Source organism: Oncorhynchus masou, chromosome 27 (assembly GCF_036934945.1).
Source record: "Oncorhynchus masou masou isolate Uvic2021 chromosome 27, UVic_Omas_1.1, whole genome shotgun sequence".
NCBI classification, from domain to species: Eukaryota; Metazoa; Chordata; class Actinopteri; order Salmoniformes; family Salmonidae; genus Oncorhynchus; species Oncorhynchus masou.
In genome coordinates, this window is record NC_088238.1 from 41,767,336 (window position 1) to 41,789,390 (window position 22,055).

A 22,055-nucleotide genomic window follows, 5' to 3' on the forward strand; every position below is an offset into this window, starting at 1 on the left:
CTCCCATATTGCCTCTTCATCCTACAGACTGGTCATGACAATTAATGACATTAGTGGTGTGTGACTCTTACTGCTATTTCCAATGTCCCTGCATGGTCTGGAAGGTCACCGTTCCAGTTAGAGGGTTTCTGTGTCTATGTGTTAATGTCTATGTGGTGAGACAGACAGCCGGCAGCCAGGTCATTGTCACTGTTCTTGAGAAACAGTCACAGAAAGTGGCATCACCGCAAGATGTTACCTGAAACGTAGAAAGGGGGCTTCTATCAGTAACCTTCCGAAAAAGTTGGCAGGTGTTTCATGTCCCTCACTGACCTATGAGCATGCAGAAGAAGTCATGCAAACACCTCTGCAGGAATGTCTTTATTTTATTTAACCTTTATTCAACCAGGAAGGGCTCATTGAGATTGAAAATCTCTTTTTCAAGAGCGTCCAGGCCAAGATAGGCACCAACAAGTCATTACAAAAATTCCAGATAAACAACATGAAAAACTACAAGTAATATCCCCATAGTCTAGTAAAGGCATAAATGTAGCTGATACTAGCCTCCTTCTGGCTTCAAAAGAAAAACAGACCTTATTCCTAAAATTAAATCCCAATTTCAATTTGTGTAAATTGTTGAATATGCAATTTAAAAGTGAGGCCGTCATTAATTAAAATTCCAAGATGTTTATATGAGGTGAAAGACCTACACTCGACAATCTCTGCCTTAGCATGACCCACTTCCGGCGCCGACAGAGATGGCCACCTCGCTTCGCGTTCACAGGAAACTATGCAGTATTTTGTTTTTTTTACGTGTTATTTCTTACATTTGTACCCCAGGTAATCTTAGGTTTCATTACATACAGTCGGGAGGAACTACTGAATATAAGAGCAAGGTCAACTCACCATCATTACGACCAGGAATATGACTCTCCCAAAGCATATCCTGTGTTTTAACTTCCATCCAGGACAATGGATCGGATCCCAGCCGGCAAACCTAAACAACGATGCCATAAAAGGGGCAAATGAGGCGGTCTTCTGGTCAGGCTCCGGAGACGGGCACATCGTGCACCACTCCCTAGCATACTACTCACCAATGTCCAGTCTCTTGACAACAAGGTTGATGAAATCCGAGCAAGGGTAGCATTCCAGAGAGACATCAGAGACTGTAATGTTCTTTGCTTCACGGAAACATGGCTGACTCGAGAGACGCTAACGGAGTCGGTGCAGCCAGCTGGTTTCTTCATGCATCGCACCGACAGAAACAAGCATCTTTCTGGTAAGAAGAGGGGCGGGGGGGTATGCCTTATGATTAACAAGACGTGGTGTGATCATAACAACATACAGGAACTCAAGTCCTTCTGTTCACCTGACTTAGAATTCCTCACAATCAAATGTCGACCCCATTATCTACCAAGGGAAATCTCTTCGATTATAATCACAGCCGTATATATTCCCCCCCAAGCAGACACATCGATGGCCCTGAACGAACTTTATTTGACTCTATGCAAACTGGAAACCACATTTCTTGAGGCTGCATTCATTGTAACAAGGCTAATCTGAAAACAAGACTCCCTAAATTCTATCAGCATATCGATTGCACAACCAGGGCTGGTAAAACCCTGGATCATTGTTATTCTAACTTCTGCGACGCATACAAGGCCCTCCCCCGCCCTCCTTTCGGAAAAGCTGACCACGACTCCATTTTGTTGCTTCCAGCCTACAGACAGAGACTAAACCAAGAAGCTTCCGCGCTCAGGTCTGTTCAACGTTGGTCCGACCAATCTGATTCCACGCATCAAGACTGCTTCGATCACGTGGATTGGGATATGTTCCGCATTGCGTCCAACAACAACATTGACGAATGCGCTGATTCAGTGAGCGAGTTCATTAGAAAGTGCATTGACGATGTTATACCCACAGCAACGATTAAAACATTCCCAAACCAGAAACAGTGGATTGATGGCAGCATTCGCACGAAACTGAAAGCGCAAACCACTGCTTTTAACCAGGGCAAGGTGACCGGAAACATAACCGAATACAAACAGTTTAGCTATTCACGGCGCAAGGCAATCAAACATGCTAAGCCGTCAGTATAGAGACAAAGTAGAGTCGCAATTCAACGGCTCAGACACAAGAGTTGTGTGGCAGCGTCTACAGTCAATCACGGATTACAAAAAGAAAACCAGCCCCATCGCGGACCAGGATGTCTTGCTCCCAGACAGACTAAATCATGTTTTTGCCCGCTTTGAGGACAACACAGTGCCACTGACACGGCCCGCTACCAAAACCTGCAGACTCTCCTTCCTTGCAGCCGACATGAGTAAAACATTTAAAAGTGTTAACCCTCGCAAGGCTGCAGGCCCAGACGGCATCCCCAGCCGCTTCCTCAGAGCATGCGCAGACCAGCTGGCTGGTGTGTTTACGGACATATTCAATCAATCCTTATCCCAGTCTGCTGTTCCCACATGCTTCAAGAGGGCCACCATTGTTCCTGTTCCCAAGAAAGCTAAGGTAACTGAGCTAAACTACTACCGCCCCGTAGCACTCACTTCCGTCATCATGAAGTGCTTTGAGAGACTAGTCAAGGACCATATCACCTCCACCCTACCTGACACCCTAGACCCACTCCAATTTGCTTACCGCCCCAATAGGTCCACAAACGACGCAAACGCAACCACACTGCACACTGCCCTAACCCGTCTGGACAAGAGGAATAACTATGTGAGAATGCTGTTCATCGACTACAGCTCAGCATTTAACACCATAGTACCCTCCAAACTCGTCATCAAGCTCGAGACCCTGGGTCTCAACCCCGCCCTGTGCAACTGGTTACTGGACTTCCTGACGGGCCGCCCCCAGGTGGTGAGGGTAGGTAACAACATCTCTACCCCGCTCATCCCCACAAGGGTGCGTTCTGAGCCCTCTCCTGTACTCCCTGTTCACCCACGACTGCGTGGACATGCACGCCTCCAACTCAATCATCAAGTTTGCGAACGACACCATAGTGGTAGGCTTGATTACCAACAACGATGATGCGGCCTACAGGGAGCAGGTCAGGGCCCTCGGAGTGTGGTGTCAGGAAAATAACCTCACACTCAACGTCAACAAAACAAAGGAGATGATTGTGGACTTCAGGAAACAGCAGAGGGAGCACCACCCTATCCACATCGACGGGACAGTAGTGGAGAGGGTAGTAAGTTTTAAGTGCCTCGGCGTACACATCACGGACAAACTGAATTGGTCCACCCACACAGACAGCGTTGTGAAGAAGGCGCAGCAGCATTAGGAGGTTGAAGAAATTCGGCTTGTCACCAAAAGCACTCACAAACTTGTACAGATGCACGATCGAGAGCATCCTGTCGGGCTGTATCACCGCCTGGTATGGCAACTGCTCCGCCCACAACCGTAAGGCTCTCCAGAGGGTAGTGAGGTCTGCACAACGCATCACCGGGGGCAAACTACCTGCCCTCCAGGACACCTACACCACCCGATATCACAGGAAGGTCATAAAGATCATCAAGGACAACAACCACCCAAGCCACTGCCTGTTCACCCCGCTATCATCCAGAAGGCGAGTTCAGTACAGGTGCATCAAAGCAGGGACAGAGAGACTGAAAAACTGCTTCTATCTCAAGGCCATCAGACTGTTAAACAGCCACCACTAACATTGAGTGGCTGCTGCCAACATACTGACTCAACTCCAGCCACTTTAAGGAAAGAGCTTTTTCCAGCCATGCTCCTATTGTAACGACAGACGCACAAGTCGAGGTAAGGGCAGTTGAACATTTAATGAACAGACATGAAACAAGACAGGCACAGTGTCAGCACACGGGAAAACAAGGACATTTGACAATCAATGCTGCAGCAGGTAATAGAGCGGGGGACCAGACAGATACAGAGGAGGTGATGATAGACTTGATTGAGTCCAGCTGAGTTCAATAATTGCTAATGCGCGTGATGGGGGAAAGGCAGGTGTGCGTAATGATGGTGGCAGGAGTGTGTAATAATGGGGATCCTGGAACCTTCGAGCGCCAAGGAGGGGGAGCTGGAGCAGGCGTGACAGTACCCCCACTGTAGGGGCGCCACCCTGCATTCCTACCAGTGCGAACCTGACAGGCCGGCCGAGGCATGGGCGCTGGACAAGCCGGGCCTAAACTCCTGATGAACCGGCAGAGGCATGGGAGCCTGGTGAGTCGGCTGAGGCATAGGAGCCCGACGATCCGGCTGGGGTGTGAAATCCTGTCAATACCGCTGAGACGCGGGAGCAAGGTTACCCGGCTAAGGAGTAGCAGCCTGACGAGCCGGCTGGGTGTAAAACTCTGCCAATCCGGCTGAGGCCTGACGTGGGATGGGCACCTTCTGAGCCAACCGGAAAAGAAACCAATTTTTGCCAGCTAGGGCGTGACAGCCCAACGAGCTGGCTTACGCACCCCCAGTTCCATCGGTGGCGGCACCCGGACCCGACGTCTCAACCAATGGGAAAGCCAGCACTCTCCAATGCTTCATGTGGTGGCTGCAGCATTCTGTAACGACCGACGCTGGAGTGGGAGCAGGCATGACACCTATAGAGCATTAGTCTCATATTGGCAACACCGGCTCTGGTGTGATGGCTATGAGACTCTCTAATGAAATTAAAATAAAGAGACAGGTAATTGGGGGAAAGGTCATGTATCACTTTAAAAACCATCAACAGTTGAATCTGCACCACCACCAGATCAACTGGAAGCCAGTTCAGTTCCCTGAAATTATTAGCATTGCATAACGTGCATCGAAAGTGCAGCAACATTTTCAAGGAAGTAGCCCTGTAGTTTTCTAATGTTTGTTAGCTTTTTGAATGGCCTTAAAAGGGCAAAAATGTAGCGCAATGTTCGTCAGCGCAACATTATATTAAAAGGCATCTGGCAGGAGTAAATTCAGCCACAATCACAAATATATACATATATATATATTAAACAACTGCATTTTCACAAATGTAATATATAATCGCCAAGCCCATTCAAAATAATTAGGGGACTGACTCTGGAAGAATGATGTAGTGGCGAGTCACTTTCATGGCGTATAGGCATACATATACACACAAACACACTGGACCAACATTGTCCTTCCCGCAATTTAAATATAAATGCTAAGGTTTTTCATGCCAGATTGACATCATTTACGTTGTCATACTAGCCAGATTAATAAGAATAAATTATATGTTCCTTGGAGAACACAGAATGATCAAGCTATTAAGTAACAGAAGATCAGAGACCATTGACAGCCATTTTACCAGTAGGTATAGTTACTTGTCGTCTTTCATGTTCAACAACACACCAATCACGTGTGACAACAGGAAACACAGCAGGTCAAAAGCAATCTTACTGTAAGGCCAGGAAGGGCTTCCACATCACTAGAATCGAAAAGACAGTATCTCTGGGTGGGCTCAAATCACCAACTTTTAAATGCCAACCAATTGCACCACAGAGACTTGTGGTTATCAAATCAAATCAAATTTTATTTGTCACATACACATGGTTGGCAGATGTTAATGCGAGTGTAGCGAAATGCTTGTGCTTCCAGTTCCGACAATGCAGTAATAACCAACAAGTAATCTAACTAAGAATTCCAAAACAAATTTCTTATACACAGTGTAAGGGGATAAAGAATATGTACATAAGGATATGAATGAGTGATGGTGCAGAGCAGCATAGGCAAGATACAGTAGATGGTATCGAGTACAGTATATACATATGAGATGAGTATGTAAACAAAGTGGCATAGTTAAAGTGGCTAGTGATACATGTATTACATAAGGATGCAGTCGATGATATGGAGTACAGTATATACGTATACATATGAGATGAATAATGTAGGGTATGTAAACATTATATTAGGTAGCATTGTTTAAAGTGGCTAGTGATATATTTTACATAATTTCCCATCAATTCCCATTATTAAAGTGGCTGGAGTTGAGTCAGTGTGTTGGCAGCAGCCACTCAATGTTAGTGGTTGCTGTTTAACAGTCTGATTGCCTTGAGATAGAAGCTGTTTTTTAGTCTCTCGGTCCCAGCATTGATGCACCTGTACTGACCTCGCCTTCTGGATGATAGCGGGGTGAACAGGCAGTGGCTCGGGTGGGTGTTGTCCTTGATGATCTTTATGGCCTTCCTGTAACATCGGGTGGTGTAGGTGTCCTGGAGGGCAGGTAGTTTGCCCCCGGTGATGCGTTGTGCAGACCTCACTACCCTCTGGAGAGCCTTACGGTTGTGGGCGGAGCAGTTGCCGTACCAGGCGGTGATACAGCCCACCAGGATGCTCTCGATTGTGCATCTGTAGAAGTTTGTGAGTGCTTTTGGTGACAAGCCGAATTTCTTCAGCCTCCTGAGGTTGAAGAGGCGCTGCTGCGCCTTCTTCACGATGCTGTCTGCGTGAGTGGACCAATTCAGTTTGTCTGTGATGTGTATGCCGAGGAACTTAAAACTTACTACCCTCTCCACTACTGTTCCATCGATGTGGATAGGGGGGTGTTCCCTCTGCTGTTTCCTGAAGTCCACAATCATCTCCTTAGTTTTGTTGACGTTGAGGTTGAGGTTATTTTCATGACACCACACTCCGAGGGCCCTCACCTCCTCCCTGTAGGCCGTCTCGTCGTTGTTGGTAATCAAGCCTACCACTGTTGTGTCGTCCGCAAACTTGATGATTGAGTTGGAGGCGTGCGTGGCCGCGCAGTCGTGGGTGAACAGGGAGTACAGGAGAGGGCTCAGAACGCACCCTTGTGGGGCCCCAGTGTTGAGGATCAGCAGAGTGGAGATGTTGTTGCCTACCCTCACCACCTGGGGGCGGCCCATCAGGAAGTCCAGTACCCAGTTGCACAGGGCGGGGTCGAGACCCAGGGTCTCGAGCTTGATGACGATCTTGGAGGGTACTATGGTGTTAAATGCCAACGCTGGAGTCGATGAACAGCATTCTCACATAGGTATTCCTCTTGTCCAGATGGGGTTAGGGCAGTGTGCAGTGTGGTTGAGATTGCGTTGTCTGTGGACCTGTTTGGGCGGTATGCAAATTGGAGTGGGTCTAGGGTGTCAGGTAGGGTGGAGGTGATATGGTCCTTGACTAGTCTCTCAAAGCACTTCATGATGACAGAAGTGAGTGCTACGGGGCGGTAGTCGTTCAGCTCAGTTACCTTAGCTTTCTTGGGAACAGGAACAATGGTGGCCCTCTTGAAGCATGTGGGAACAGCAGACTGGTATAGGGATTGATTGAATATGTCCGTAAACACACCAGCCAGCTGGTCTGCGCATGCTCTGAGGGCGCGGCTGGGGATGCCGTCTGGGCCTGCAGACTTGCGAGGGTTAACACGACTGGGAGCAAGACATCCTGGTCCATGACTGGGCTGGATTTCTTCTTGTAGTCCGTGATTGACTGTAGACCCTGCCACATACCTCTTGTGTCTGAGCCGTTGAATTGAGATTCTACTTTGTCTCTATACTGACGCTTAGCTTGTTTGATAGCCTTGCAGAGGGAAAGGCTGCACTGTTTGTATTCGGTCATGTTATACCGACCCTCAGCAGGTCAAAGTCTCATGGAAGCTCACAACAAGTCAGGAAGGGTCAGTTCACATCTCTACAATCTGAAAAATGTCATCCCTGGGTGGTGTCGAAGCACCAACCTTTAGATTGACAGTCAAACAAGCTAACTGAATGCAATAGATGGGCTTTCATTGGCATTGACCCTCAGCAGGCCAAAGTCACAGAAATCTCATGACAGGTCCAGGATGTCACATCCACATCATGGAGCGCAATGGTTGTGTTAACGTGCATCGAAAGTGCAGCAACATTTTCAAAGAAGTAGCCCTGTAGTTTTCTAATGTTTGTTAGCTTTTTGAATGGCCTTAAAAGGGCAAAAATGCAGCGCAATGTTCGTCAGCGCAACATTTTTTTGAAAGGCATCTGGCAGGACTGACCCCGGAAGAATGATGTAGTGGCGAATCACTTCCATGGCGTATAGGCGTACATATACACACAAACACACTGAACCAACATTGTCCTTCAAGCGAGATAAATATAAATGCTAAGGTTTTTCATGCCAGATTGACATCATTTACGTTGGCATACTAGCCAGATTAATATGAATACATGCGCTAACTGATTGCGCTAGAGAGGCTTTTCGTGGTATTGACCCTCAGCAGGCCAAGTTGTTCAGCACGATTATGGCTTTGGGGTAGAAGCTGTTAAGGAGCCTTTTGGTCCTAGACTTTGCGCTCCGGTACTGCTCTCCATGCGGGAGCAGACAAGTCAGTCTATGACTTGGATGACTGGAGTCTCTGACAATTTTATGGGCTTTCCTCTGACACCGCCTATTATATAGGTCCTGGGTGGCAGGAAGCTTGGCCCCAGTGATGTACTGGGTTGTACGCACTACCCTCTGTAACACCTTACTTTCAGATGCTGAGCAGTTGCCATACCAGGCGGTGAGGTAACCGGTCTGGATGCTCTAGATGGTGCAGCTGTAGAACCTTTTGAGGTTCTGGGGACCCATGCCAAATCTTTTCAGTCTCCTGAGGAGGAAATGGTTTTGTCGTGCCCTCTTCACAACTGTCTTAGTGTGTTTGGACCATGATAGTTCATTGGTGATGTGGACACCAAGGAACTTGAATCTCTCAACCCGCTCCACTACAGCCCTGTCAATGTGAATGGGGTCCTGTTCAGCCCGCCTTTGTCTGTAGTTCATGATCAGCTCCTTTGTCTTGCTCCCATCGAGGGAGAGGTTGTTGTTCTGGCACCACACTGCCAGTTCTCTGATCTCCTCCCTATAGGCTGTCTCATCGTTGTTGGTGATCAGGCCTACCACAGTTGTGTCGTCAGCAAACATAATGATGGTGTGGGAGTCGTGTTTGGCCATGCAGTCATGGCCAAACAAGAAGTGCTTAAGTTGATTATTAAAAACTACACAAGTGAACTTAACTACATGACCAATTGCTAAAAAAACAGCAAGCAATAAATAATGACAACAGCGATTACTTACAGTTCTAACAAGATACCCACCCTACATGATGACAAGACTACTGAGCTCCATAAGTATTGGGACAGTGGTCCATTTTTATACATTTCTTGGCTCTGCACTCCAGCACTTTGGATTTGAAATTATGCAATGCTACCATGACCACGGATAGCCTTGAATGAATCGTGAATAACAATGAATGAGAGTTACAGGTGCACTAATACCATTCCCCCAAGACATGCAATAACAGGGGAGGTTAGCTTTTTTTGTGGGGTGTGATATTGATGCCTATAACTTTCTCACTCATCATAATTCATTCAGGATGATCCGTAATCATGGTAGCATCCACATTAATGCAGTGTTTAGAAACATATTCTATACTCATTTACAATAAAAGTGACAAATGCATCCAGCAAGTTTGTAGACTCACAAGCTTGATGTAATCATTGCGTGCTCGGACTATGGGAGCAAATACTAAACGTTTGACTACTTTAAATACATAAGTGAATTTGTCAAAGTACTTTTGGTCCCCTAAAATGGGGGGACAATGTACAAAAAGTACTGTACTTTCTAAACAGTTCACCCAATATGGATGGAAATACCCTCTAATTAAAGTTAAGTCTGCACGTCAGTCCATTATATCATTTCAAATCACAAATGCTGGAGTAGAGCCAAAGCAACAACACAAATGGTCACTGTCCCAATACTTTTGGAGCTCACTGTAGTTTGTCATTTAGCATAAACACTCAAGGAATAAAATGATATAAAAACAGAGTTTATTTATAGAAGAAATACAGTGACAGTGCACATTAGCATAGCACTTCAACCAGACACTCTGGCTCTCCGACAGGTGGATCAGGTCACAGATACGTTGGTTCAAACATTTATTTTCAAAATGCCTGTGCTGTTGCAACATTCCATTGCTACTGTGACAAACTCTTCTGCAGGGTGATGCCAAGCATCAAGTTTGTTTGCAATCAATCATCTAACAATAACCCATGTAATGAAATTCATCTGTGACATTTGTGAAATATGCCCTTGGTGGTGCAGTTCGAGCCACATTGTATAATTTTTTGGGGTTTGTACCTGTTTTGTATCAGCCCAACTGAAGCCCATGTGATACAATAAAGACAAAGACTGGTCTTTTCATTTGCTTTTTTAAATTTGATTTCACCTTTATTTAACCAGTAAAACTAGCTGAGAACAAGTTCTCATTTACAACTACGAGCTGGCCAAGATAAAGCAAAGCGACACAAACACAGAGTTACACATGGGATAAACAAGCATATAGTCAATAACACAATAGAAAAGTCTATAAACAGTGTGTGCAAATGGCGTGAGGTGGTAAAGCAATAAATAGGCCATAGCAGCGTAGTAAATACAATTTAGCAAATAAACACTGGAGTGATAGATGAGCAGATGGTGATGTGCAAGTAGAAATACTGGTGTGCAAAAGAGCAGAAAGGTAAATAAAACCAATATGGGGATGAGGTAGGTAGTTGTTTGGGCTATTTACAGATGGGCTATGTACAGCTGCAGAGATCAGTTAGCTGCTCAGATAGCTGATATTTAAAGTTAGAGAGGGAAATATAAGTCTCCAGCTTCAGCGATTTTTGCAATTCGTTCCAGTCATTGGCAGCAGAGAACTGGAAGGAAAGGAGGCCAAAGTAGGTGTTGGCTTTGGGGATGACCATTGAGATATACCTCCTGGAGCGCGTGCTACTGGTGGGTGTTGTTATCGTGACCAGTGAGCTGAGATAAGCGGGAGCTTTACCTAGCAAAGACTTATTGATGACCTGGAGCCAGTGGGCCTGGCAACAAATATGTAGCGAGGGCCAGAGCATACAGGTCGCAGTGGTGGGTGGTATAAGGGGCTTTGGTGACAAAATGGATGGCACTATGATAGCAAACTGGATGCAGTCTGAGTAGAGTGTTGGAAGCTATTTTGTTAAGAACATCGCCGAAGTTGAGGCGGAATGAGTGAACGAGGCTTTGTTGCGAATAGAAAGCCGATTCTATATTCAATATTGGATTGGAGATGTTTAATATGAGTCTGGAAGGAGAGTTTACAGTCTTGCCAGACTGTAGTTTGTAGTTGTCCACATATTCTAAGTCAGAACCGTCCAGAGTAGTGATGTTAGTTGGGTGGGCTGGTGCGGCAGCGAACGGTTGAAAAACATGCATTTGGTTTTACTAGCGTTAAAGAGCAGTTGGAGGCTACGGAAGGCGTGTTGTATGGCATTGAAGCTCGTTTGGAGGTTAGTTAACACAGTGTCCAAAGAAGGGGCAGATGTATACAGAATGGTGTCGTCTGCGTAGAGGTGGATCAGGGAATCACCAGCAGCAAGAGCGACATCGTTGATGTATACAGAGAAAAATAGAGTCGGCCCGAGAATTGAACCCTGTGGTACCCCCATAGAGACTGCCAGAGGTCCGGACAACAGGCTCTCCGATTTGACACACTGAACTTGGTCTGAGAAGTAGTTGACTACCAGGCGAGGCAGTCATTTGAGAAACCAAGGATGTTGAGTCTGCCGATAAGAATGTGGGTGGTGATTGTGATTGACAGAGTCAAAATCCTTGGCCAGATCGATGAAGACGGCTGCACAGTACTGTCTTTTATCAATGGCGGTTATGATATCGCTTAGTACCTTGAGCGTGGCTGAGGTGCACCTGTGACCAGCTCGGAAACCAGATTGCACAGCGGAGAAGGTATGGTGGGATTCGAAATGGTCAGTGATCTGTTTATTAACTTGGCTTTCGAAGACTTTAGAAAAGGCAGGGCAGGATGGATATAGGTCTATAACAGTTTGGGTCTAGAGTGTCACCCCCTTTGAAGAGATGCTTGTTGAAGATAAAGGCAACGCAGAAATACTTTTACAACTGAATGAATTGTACACAGTAGTTTTTGTCCCACCTCCCTCTCCTTCCCTTCCAATCTCTCCCCCTCCTCCCTCACACACTGACAAAAACCAGACGTGCAGAGTAAGCCAGATCTGCCAGGTAGAGCAGGAAGTTGAGAGCGGTGAGAACTGCAACCATCAACAGTGTTGGCTGCTGCCGGGTTTGGATGTGGCTGTAACTCTTGTCAAACTGGAACACGGGCCAGATGATGGTGGCGGTCAGGTACATGACAACAGCCAGCAGGCCATAGGCTGACAGGAAGCGTGCGAAGGGGAACGGGAGAAAGCCGGTACACTCCCCGACACACAGCACCACCACGGCTGCCGACAGGATGAAACAGACACAGTAGACCGCCATGCACCACTTGAGCGCTGCGTGATGTTCGTACGACACCGGGTCGCTGACCAGCATGAAGATGATGCAGGCCACGAAGGTCTGGCACACCTTGAGCAGGCCTGGAGACGTGGCCATGTAGCCCACCACCTCGCCCGGCTGCGCCCGCGTCAGGGTCACCTCCCACAGGTAGGCCACGGTGGCCAGGCAGGAGAAGACGGTGGAGGCGATGCGTCTGTCCCGGGCCTCCCCGTGGTTCTGCTGGCCCTTGAGGAAGTAGACAGGGAAGATGACCGAGGCAGAGAAGCAGAGCAGGGTGGCGTAGCAGGCCATGGTGATGGGAAAGTTTTTCCAGGAGACAGGGGCTCGGGCCTGGAGGCCAAAGTGCTCCACCAGCAGTACCAGCAGGGTCATGGAGAAGCTGAAGGCCCAACAGAACACACACCAGTCTGCTAACCCGTGGGAGAGAGAGGCCTCACGGGCCACCACACTGAAGGCCACGCAGGAGAACAACTGTGCAGCCACACGCACCCACAGCAGCTGGGAGGTGGGCAGCACAATCAATGGCATGGTGGGAGGTGTTATACTGTCACGTTATACAGGGGAGTGGGGAATATGTACTGTAATATAGCTGAACACCGTAATAGTTCTTGTTCTGGCCCTTCCTCAGATACAATTAAAAGACTCTGAACGTGTCCTGTTCTCATCCAGGGTTCTGCAAGGAGATAAAGAAACAAAGCAAGATTTAGGGGCCAGGCAAATCACAGAACACACCAATTTAGAAATACAGTATAACACAAAAGTGAGTACACCCCTCACATTTTTGTAAATATTTGAGTATATCTTTTCATGTGACAACACTGAAGAAATGACACTTTGCTACAATGTAAAGTAGTGAGTGTACAGCTTGTATAACAGTGTAAATTTGCTGTCCCCTCAAAATAACTCAACACACAGCCATTAATGCCTAAACCGCTGGCTACAAAAGTGAGTACACCCCTAAGTGAAAATGTCCAAATTGGGCCCAAATAGCCATTTTCCCTCCCCGGGGTCATGTGACTCGTTAGTGCTACAAGGTCTCAGGTGTGAATGGGGAGCAGGTGTGTTAAATTTGGTGTCATCGCTCTCACACTCCCTCATACTGACTGGTCACTCGAAGTTCAACATGGAAAAAAGAATTGTTGTTCTACATAAAGATGGCCTGGGCAATAAGAAGATTGCCAAGACCCTGAAACTGAGCTGCAGCACGGTGGCCAAGACCATACAGCGGTTTAACTGGACAGGTTCCACTCAGAACAGGCCTCGACATGGTCGACCAAAGAAGTTGAGTGCACGTGCTCAGCGTCATATCCAGAGGTTGTCTTTGGGAAATAGATGTATGAGTGCTGCCAGCATTGCTTCAGAGGTTGAAGGGGTGGGAGGTCAGCCTGTCAGTGCTCAGACCATACGCCGTACACTGCATCAAATTGGTCTGCATGGCTGTCGTCCCAGAAGGAAGCCTCTTCTAAAGATGATGCACAAGAAAGCCAGCAAACAGTTTGCTGAAGACAAGAGGACTAAGGACATGGATTACTGGAACAGAGCATGACCACCTCCCTTCGGAGACTGGGCCGCAGGGCAGTAATTCCAACATAACGACCCCAAACACACCTCCAAGACGACCACTGCCTTGCTAAAGAAGCTGAGGGTAAAAGTGATGGACTGGCCAAGCATGTCTCCAGACCTAAACCCTATTGAGCATCTGTGGGGCATCCTCAAACAGAAGGTGGAGGGGTGCAAGGTCTCTAACATCCACCAACTCTGTGATGTCATCATGGAGGAGTGGAAGAGGACTCCAGTGGCAACCTGTGATGCTCTGGTGAACTCCATGCCCAAGACGGTTAAGGCAGTCCTGGAAAATGATGGTGGCCACACAAAATATTGACACTTTGGGCCCAATTCGGACATTTTCACTTAGTGGTGTACTCACTTTTGTTGCCAGCAGTTTAGACATTAATGGTTGTGTGTTGAGTTATTTTGAAGGGACGGGAAATGTACACTGTTATACAAGCTGTACACTCACTACTTTACATTGTAGCAAAGTGTCATTTCTTCAGTGTTGTCACATGAAAAGACATTCTCAAATATTTACAAAAATGTGAGGTGTGTACTCACTTTTGTGATATACTGTAAATAAAAATGAAACCATTATGCGATTGTCAAACTGAAACCGTTAACATGACTCTCAGTTCTACATACATGAGAGCAGTTCTTGAAAATGGTTCCCAGTCACTTCTTCCCTGCATGTCCCTCCCTCCCCTGAGAGATGCCTGATTACACCCTCTCCTAGTTTAAGTACACACATTACATCAACATGGCTTGACTCGCAGTTCTAAGTTTAAAAGCATGAGAGAATTGTATTCACTGTGACAATACGTGCTAACAAATTGAAAGAAATACGTTTTTTTTTGTACGTATGGGAAGTTTCAGGGACTTTTCATTTCAGGTCATGAAACATGGAACCAACACTTTACATGTAGTGATTATATTTTTATTCAGTATAATTTAAAGATCCATACTAAGTATTGGATCTTTAAAATACAGCTTTTTCATGACCCTGCAGTTTACCTATACAATGTCTGATGGTGAAGTAAACAAAGTATATAAATGAGCTCTCCACAATGAATTTCCATAGAAAACTAATAAAAATAGTCAAGCTCCTGCAACCATGGAAAAGTAAATACCTGTCTATTTACGGGACAAAATGACACTGATTAACTCCTTAGTCATATCTTAGTTTACTTCACTTACTTATGGCCTTGCCTACCCCTGATGGTTTGTTTTTCAAATCATATGAGCAAAAAATATGCCCTTTGGAGGAGTGCATTGACCCTTATTGCTCCTGTGGGTTGCTCTGGATGGGATTGGGATCTGCTAGATGACTGAATGTAACGTAAATGTTGAGCGGCTTCACTGCAGGTAGATTGTATGTTTTAATATTCAATACATTTGAACAAAAAATAGAGTTTCTATTAGACAAATTCAGGTAAGTCCCTCCCTGTTTAGTTTGCTTCCGTTTAAGAAACATTTTGCATCAGAATCGGCAGAATGAATACACCCCTAACCAGTGCAAAACCTTTCGCTGTGGTGTAAAATGTTTTCGCTACAGTATGCACAAATACATTTTGTTCAACCCAGCTCTTTAGGGTTGTTGGGCCTACTAATTGATTACCACATCCCCCCTCCTGGTCACATGTTATACTCCTCCAGTAGGTTACACTTATCGGTAACACTTTATTTGGATAGTCCATCTGTAGATCCTCTACAGACTATATATAGTATATCAGAAAGATATACTAACCCTAACCCTAACCTCAACACCAACCCTTATCAACAGATATTGTTGATAGTATAGTATGACCGTCTGTAAAGCATCTACAGATGGATTACCTAGACTATCCAAATAAAATGTGACCCACTTCTCCTCACACTAAGAAAGATATAGCAGTCAGAGAGAAAAAATATATTCTAGCTGTGACTTGTACTAGGCTAGGGAGTATGCACACAGCAATGAGGAAATAAAAAAAACTGTGAATTCAGACTGAATTGAGAAGGCATTTCCTCCTTGACGTCGTCGCTCTCTATTGGCATTGGTGTTCACTGTCAGTCACACAGCATCATCATCCCTTTTCATTGGGCCAAAGCTAAAGATCCTAAGACTTCGAGACACGTCTGCATCCCAAATGGTACCCTATTCCCTACACAGTGCACTACTTTTGACCAGAGCCCTATGGACGTGGCCTTTGACTCATATTTAATATACTCATGAACTGAATGCAAGGTACACTGATACTTCAGTCATCCTCATCATATGCTTGTCGGTAACACACTGACTTCCTCTTCAGCGTGTCAAGCTCTAAACCTGGCTTCTTTAAGGCTTTGTTGCTTTAAGTACTTCTTTACTGAGTCTATTAGCCAGAGGAGAGCTTTAAAAGAGCCTCCCTTCCTCTCTGGCCGCGGAAGAAAAACAGGAAGCTGAACTAATGTCTCCATCTCACATCTACAGGGGCCCAGATACTACTAGCCTACTGTACCGCAGACCTAGTCCACATGGAAATGACAAGTTTGTGATATAACACTGGGTTACACAAACCTTGGGCTTGTTTACTGGACCCAGATTAGACCAAGGCTACTCCTAGACGAGTCCAGGACTAGGATGAATCTGTGTCTGGGAAGCTTGCCCACATTGTCAATACCATATTTAATTTCTCTTTAAGATGGGGGCCGAGTTACTCACATCTGGAGGCTGGGGAACAAAACTAAACTGAGGTGAAATGGGGGTTAGGAGGATGTGATGGGTGCAGTTATGGTATGTGCCCAAGTCTCTCTCTCTCTCTCTCTCTCTCTCTCTCTCTCTCTCTCTCTCTCTCTCTCTCTCTTGAAAAGGAAGTATTGCAATATTCTTAGCAGGAGAGTGCTGGTTTTGTTTATTTTCCTGCCAGTGAGAAATTCCCTATGAATGTTTTATTTAGAATTTAAATGATTCTAATATTGGCAGGATGTTCAAACTGAAACACATGGAGAAAAGTTCATCAAAGCATGACCAGACTTGTTGATGGTATTTCCAACACATACGGATCATCAATGATGGGTGGGTGAGTGCACAAGCGTAAGGGCTGTGGCCGGCCGATTAATGCTATGGTATCTGAGGCATTCTCATTGGACTAAAAATAGAAAGTAACGGTATTTTCTGCACCTTCTTTCTCGTCTAGCCTTCACTGGAATAGAAATAGCATTTTAAAGAAGAACGGTTATTCTTACCACTGATCTCGCATGGACTTCTTCCTTCCTGTTACCGTTTTGGAGCCGGGGCGCGCACTTTTACGCTCGCGACCACTTCGTCTATAGGTAACTGCCAAAATAATGGAAACACTTGAATAAATTAGGGATACAACCAGTGGTGGAAAAAGTACCCAATTGTCATACTTGAGTAAAAGTAAAGATACCTTAATAGAAAATGACTCAAGTAAAGTCACCCAGTAAACTCCTACTGGAGTAAAAGTAAAAAAGCATTTGGTTTTAAATATACTTAAGTACCAAAAGTAAATGTAATTGCTAAAATATACTTAAGTATCAAAAGTAAAAGTACAAGTAATTTCAAATTCCTTATATTAAGCAAACCAGACGGCACAATTTTCTTGTTTAAAAAAAAATGTACGGATAGCCAGGGGCACACTCCAGCATAATTTACAAACAACACATGTGTTTAATGAGTCCGCCAGATCAGATGCAGTAGGGATGACCAGGGACGCGTGAATTATACAACTGTCAAGAATTCAAAATGTAATGAGTACTTTTGGGTGTCAGGGAAAATGTATGGAGTAAAAAGTACATTTTTTTTCAGGAATGTAGTGAGGTAAAAGTAAAAATCATCAAAAATATAAATAGTAAAGTCGGGTACAGATACCCCAAAAACTACTTGAAATTATTTTTACTGAAGTACTTTACACCACTGGATACAATGCATATTGAACACAAGTGCTTCCATACAAATGTGTGGTTCCTCATTTAAATAAGAATTGTATATCCCATTATGCTTAGGGTCATGTATAGAATGCTGGGCAGGACATTATTTTGACTACCATGGGTATGCCCCCATGGGAAGATAATACCTCCATCCACAGGACACGAGTTGTCACTGAATGGTTTAATATGCAGGAAAATGATGTAAACCATATGACATGGCTGTGTCCGTCAGCAGATCTCAACCCAATTGAACACTTATGGGAGATTCTGGAGTGGTGATTGAGACAGCATTTTCTACCACCATCAACAAAACACCAAATTATAGAATTTCACGTGGAAGAATGGTGTCGCATCCTTGCAATAGAGTTCCAGACACTTGTAGAATATATGCTAAGGTGCATTGAAGCTGTTCTGGCGTGTGGTGGCCCAATGCCTCATTGTGACACTTTATGTGGACGTTTCCTTTATTTTGGCAGTTACCAGTAGCTCAGAGAAGAACTGGGCAAATTCGATTATGCTGAACCGTGGGGCAACGGTCTATTGCTGGCGCCCTTCTCAAATCGAACAGTCAGCATGGTGCATCATCCACGAAGATACATCTCTTTCCCATAATATATATATATACAGTATATACAAACACACGTATATATTTGAATGTTCAAAATAGTTTTTATTGGGAAGGCAAATCATGCGTTTTTATCAAACACAATCACTTTAGCATGTGAAAACAGAAACTCATACTCATTCTCCACGTGCTTAATTATGTCACTTTTGTTTTGAGCTGATTTCATCATGGGCTTTAAACGGGGCACCTGGCTCACGCCCGGGTGGCAGCCCGGTTCCTAAACGAAGGCAATCAACATTCACTGTGTGCAAAACACGTCCATCCAGGCGCCCGGGACAGATTAATCGAATCCCCTCACTTTCTCACAAACTCCACGCCAAATTTGGTCATATGTCTCATTTATAGTAGGTCATGCCTGGAACTGGAATTGGGGACTTAACCAGGGGCATGTTCAGCAGGACAATGTTTTGGAACTGTTATAAATAATGTTAGGCTATCTATAACAAACGTGCTTCTTGGACATGGAGAACAAGGAATCATGTTGGCTCTTCTGATGGCATTTCCTATCTGCAACGTTCGACAACGTTTGGCTAATGATCTTGGCCCAGATGTGTGTGGATAAGTGGTGGAAGCTGTTTGAAGGTATGGGGAGGCATTGTCTGCTGAAACAGTTTCCATCAGGTCCAGAGTTTCAGCAATAGTTGCTAAAATTAGTCTACACTAAAGCCAATACTATCACCATCTACTGGCAGTGGTTAATACCTACCACATCTGAACTCCTTTTCTTTCCTAGATTCCTTTTCTCATTTCCTAGCTGCCTTTCCTTCCCTCTCTACTGGCCATGGTTAATCCCTTCCATATTCATGTGAACGCCTCCTTTTCTTTCCTATATTCCTTTCCTTGCCTTTCCTCCTTGCCTAGCTCCATTTATTTTCCTCCTTTTCTCACCCCGCCCCCCTTTCTTCATTATTATTGTTTATTAAGATAGCCTATATTAAATACAACACCAGCATGATTTTGTTTAATTTGAAGGATTTAGGAAAATGTTGTTTTGAAGCTAATTTCCTACTTTATGTAGGCCCTAACAGCAGAGCTTTCTTTTCAGCACCATGGAGTGAATCCTTACCACCACTACACCTGGCTATCAGCGGAGCCTTGTCTGGCAGCGAAACAGATCATTCAGCCTCATTTCCTGCCTTTCTAAAAATGGTTGACTTCCTTAAACAAATCTGGTTTCTACTGACAATTGAGATGGACAAACTGTGGCAGAAAGGAACGATGAGCGAATAAGAGGCGATCCGTAATTTCGATTAAGACAATGAGCGAGCAAAGACGGACATAGTCACTATAACTATTTACTCAGCACTTTTGAAATGTACAGTGACAAAATTCAGAACATGGGCCATTCTTACTGTATTCTACCCATACACCAAGTCAGAACTGTAGGATAAATAAAGGGATCAGATAAGCAGACAATGAAATTTCTCTAAAACAGGCTATAGGCTTCATGTACACCACCAAGTCGGAACAATAGGCTAAGTTATGAAGGGGGAATGGACCAAATTATTAGGGTGAGGCACATGGGCTACGAACAGCTTACTACACAACATACACTTAGTATTACTTTCTTAGCTACAGTATACATATCTCCCTGGTGTAGTAAATAATTTATGCAGAGGCATACAATACATTTTTGGACTCACCTTGTTGTGCTGAGCTCACTTGAACAGGAAGGTGGCGCGGTGGTCCTTCTTGTGGGCACATTTTGTCAAACTTTGTCATCTTTTACTGGATTTATGGTGCTGTCAAAACAAGTGGGAACTCTGAAAAAAACTAAGTAGAATCATGACGTCAGTGATGTTCAGGTCGGTGCTCTAGAAAGAGGCCCGAGTTCCCAACTTGGAATTCCGAGTTGGATGACCATTCAAAATGTATTTTCCCAGTCGGTGCTAATATTTTTCAGTTTTCAGTTGTCTTGAACTCACTGAAGTCTGAGATTTCCCAGTTCTGAGTTTCCAGTTTTGAATGCGGCAGAAGTCATGCTGGATTGACAGCATGGCCAATGTATTCAACCTTTTCTGGCCCTTGGTGTTGCATGTGAATGTTTATCCTTTTAAGCTTGGAAAAGAGACCCTTAAACCCAGACTTAGATCACACACTCTCTCCACTGAATAGCAGGCTAGTGACTGCTTTGCAACGCTTGCAGTTAGCCACTGATTCCTTCCAAATCCTTCATTGTTGAATTGGCATTTTACAATTTGTTGTCTAATGTTTATGTCCAATGGCAGATGAGCACTGATATGTTTTATCTATACTTTCTCTTCATATGACAAGGATTGAAATGGATTTGTCAGTAGATTGTTGACTTGATTCATGATGATGACTGCTTGTCAAGCTTGCTACCTAAGATTTTGAAAGTATGACGTTGACATGATCAGTCCACCTAAAGTTACGGTAGATTCAGTGCCTTCGAAAAGTATTCAGACCCCTTGACCGTTTCCAAATATTCTTAGGTCACAGCCTTATTCTAAATAGTTTTTCCCCCCTCATCAATCTATGCACAATACCACATAATGACAAAGCAAAAACAGGTTAAGAATTTTTGCTAATTTATATATTTTTAAAAATGGCAATATCACATTTACAAAAGTATTCAGACTCTTTACTCAGTACTTTGTTGAAGCACCTTTGGCAGCGATTACAGACTTGAGTTGTCTTGTGTATGACGCTACAAGTTTGGCACACATGTATTTGGGGAGTTTCTTCCATTCTTCTCTGCAGATCCTCTCAAGCTCTGTCAGGTTGGATGGGGAGCGGGCTTGGGAGAGATGAAGGTTGAAAGTCATGCGATACACAACTAGGTAGCCTAGTGGTTAGAGTGTTGGACTAGCAACCAGAAGGTTGTGAGTTCAAACCCCCGAGCTGACAAGGTACAAATCTGTCGTTCTGCCCTTGAACAGGCGGTTAACCCACTGTTCCCAGGCCATCATTGAAAATAAGAATTTGTTCTTAACTGACTTGCCTGGTTAAATAAAGGTAAAAAAATAAAAAAAAGCAGCACTGCTTCTTAACACAGCGTGCATCCAACCCAGAAGCCAGCCGCACCAATGTGTTGGAGGAAACACCATGCACCTGGCGCCCGGCCCGCCACAGGAGTCGCTGGTGCGAGATGAGACAAGGATATCCCTACTGGCCAAACCCTCCCTAACCCAGACGACGCTAGGCCAATTGTGTGTCGCCCCAACGACCTCCCAATCGCGGCCGGTTGCGACAGAGCCTGGGCGCGAACTTTTGCTGAAGTATGAATTGAGTATTGGGTACTTTTTCCACCACAGCCGATAGCAGCACTTGATTTTTTGAGCTCTCTCTGTAAATTTTGCGGTGATGTAGTGTCCCAATGACTGACAGAACACTGAGCCAATCACGGTACAACTAGATAATATTACCAACCCCTACGCTCTGTTTTTTCGCTGGCTACCCTAGCACCCCAGAAAGCACTGAGCTGGGCTGAAACACCTGCCTTACTCAAGAAAGCAAAAAAAGTGACCATATTTGTATCCGGCTTAATTTACTCAACTTCTTTTAAAAACGAATATGTGACACGTATTAATGCCAAAGTAATATACACAAAAATATGAAGGTTCGCCACTGAACTAATTATACATATTCTATTCATGCAGATGCTGGATTACCTACATGCAGGAACGCCCCTAATTGCTTGCCACAATCACACACAATTGGTAATTATGGGTATTTGTGTATGGACTGCTGCAATACTGGAATCCGA

At 44.9% G+C, this 22,055-nt stretch overlaps 1 protein-coding gene across 1 annotated transcript; it reads right to left on the reverse strand.

Annotated features, from left to right (window-relative positions):
• Positions 1–9,702: 9,702 nt before the first annotated feature.
• Positions 9,703–17,063, reverse strand: LOC135516187 (myeloid-associated differentiation marker homolog). The gene is made up of 2 exons (XM_064940286.1): positions 16,999–17,063; positions 9,703–12,913 (listed from the first exon to the last, which is right to left on the reverse strand). The coding sequence occupies exon 2, from the start codon at positions 12,766–12,768 to the stop codon at positions 11,917–11,919; it is 852 nt and encodes a 283-aa protein (XP_064796358.1). The 5' UTR covers positions 12,769–12,913; positions 16,999–17,063; the 3' UTR covers positions 9,703–11,916.
• Positions 17,064–22,055: the final 4,992 nt, after the last annotated feature.

What these genes read in the sequence shown, in the direction of transcription:
- LOC135516187 (XM_064940286.1), bottom strand. Translation starts at nt 12,768, where the DNA reads ATGCCATTGATTGTGCTGCCCACCTCCCAGCTGCTGTGGGTGCGTGTG.